Source organism: Sinocyclocheilus grahami, unplaced genomic scaffold (genome assembly GCF_001515645.1).
Source record: "Sinocyclocheilus grahami isolate Dianchi unplaced genomic scaffold, SAMN03320097.WGS_v1.1 scaffold258.1, whole genome shotgun sequence".
Lineage (NCBI taxonomy): Eukaryota > Metazoa > Chordata > Actinopteri > Cypriniformes > Cyprinidae > Sinocyclocheilus > Sinocyclocheilus grahami.
The window spans coordinates 184,610-186,336 of NW_015505437.1; the positions used below are offsets into that span (position 1 = coordinate 184,610).

General features: G+C 33.0%; 1 protein-coding gene across 1 annotated transcript in view; it reads right to left on the reverse strand.

Moving 5' to 3' along the window:
* The window catches only part of LOC107598921 (granulocyte colony-stimulating factor receptor-like), a 9,087-nt gene that overhangs the window by 6,646 nt on the left and 714 nt on the right, over positions 1-1,727 (reverse strand). Inside the window, exons 2-3 of the mRNA XM_016290361.1 lie at positions 1,098-1,255; positions 838-1,000 (exon numbers count right to left, since the gene is read on the reverse strand). Of these exons, the coding sequence (XP_016145847.1) occupies positions 838-1,000; positions 1,098-1,255 (321 nt within the window). The remainder of the gene's footprint in view (positions 1-837; positions 1,001-1,097; positions 1,256-1,727) is intronic.

Below are 1,727 nucleotides of genomic sequence, written 5' to 3' on the forward strand. Positions count from 1 at the left end.
AGTCCCCATAAACCATAAAAACAAACCTGTGTGTGTGTGAGTGTGCATGCGTGTGTGTGTGGGGGGGGTTTGGGTTAGGGCAGATGGTCTTGAGCACATTAAAATGTTTCAGACTGCAAACTGACTATGCACAGCATGCAAACATGTAAAAAATATATTTGGTTATTTTGTCACACATTGCAAGTGCGATTCGAACATTCGAACTCTCTAAATTAAATGAAAATAGTTGATTTTTAAGGGTGTTTGTTAACACTTTTCTCACCTAATAATAATAATAGTAATAATGTTTTGGTTTACATTATTTTAATTGTGATTATAAAACATGAAAACAGAAATATATTACCACTGTAATCACAAACATTTGAGATTTGTAATCCATGCTCCAATGAAGACATATCGCAATTTCAATTTTATTTTGATTGTAGTCTTATCAGTTGATTTTATTTAGACATTTTATGATTTGAGTAATTCTTAGCTTTCAGTGAACTCACGAAGCCCCTGCATTTCCTCTGCGACAATGTTTGGGAAACCATGACCTAGTTTGGGAACCAATTCTCAGCATTTACTTTTAACTATGACTTTTGCCTCAATAAACTCATATTTTGCTGCTTATTAATAGTTAGTAAGGTATTTGTTAGCTTAGGTATGGGGTGGATTAATGAATCTAAAATATGGTCTTGCAGAATAAGGCATTAATATGCAGTATGCTTTATAAGTACTAATAAACAGTGATTGTGCTAGTTATATGCATGCTAACAAGCAACTAGTCAACAGTGAGAAATGATCCCTAAACTAAAGTGTTGCCCAGTATTTTATTGTAAGATAGTAACTTCTTACCCTTCATAACTGTGGTGGCTATTTTTGGATCACTCCAGTCACTCCATTTACTCCATTTACTCAATGAACTATACTTCACTCGCATTGTGGTGCTGTAATTTGTACCATGAAAAAGGTCACATACATTTATTTTGCTTTCTTGTTTTTTTGTGAAGAGCAAAACCTGTAACAGAATGAATATTTAAGACACTTGCTAAAAAAAAATGACGTACAAACCGTGCAGTTTTAGACAAACATTCTTGTGAAAAGCAATCACTTACCAACTCTTTGTTTTGCTGGTTGTTTACTGTTTTCAAACTCAACTCTAAACTGATGGCAGTCGTCAACCATTGCTGAGATTTTGCAAGACTCCAGCTGTAATTTAAGCAGCCCACAACATCTGCTTCAATCCTGTTAATCTCCGGAGGGTCGAACATAGCTGAAATACGATACATGCACTGAACAGCACATACAAGCCAATAACCTTCAGGACCACTTACGATACTGCAATGTCATAACTTTGCATAAAATAAACATTTTGAAAAGATGATTATGAATGGTCTACTTCAGGCAAAATTTGACTGACTACAGTACAATTGAATTAGAAACACTCCACAAGATATTGAAATTGAAATATAATCCTATTAAAATGACTAGACATTGAAATGGAATTTGAAATCGGAGGAATTTCCTGAACTGCAATTCAAAAAACTTCTGACTTCATTAGAACTAAAAATATCAATATTACTGTTAGATACTTTTTAAAATAATAAACATTTTTGAAATTGTAAATAAATTTCATTTAGAAACATTTAAATCGATTGATTATGTATTATTTTGAAAACAATGTACTTGATATGAAAACAATGCGATATCGTCCTCTTTTGGAAGGCCAAACAAAGTAGTTTCGC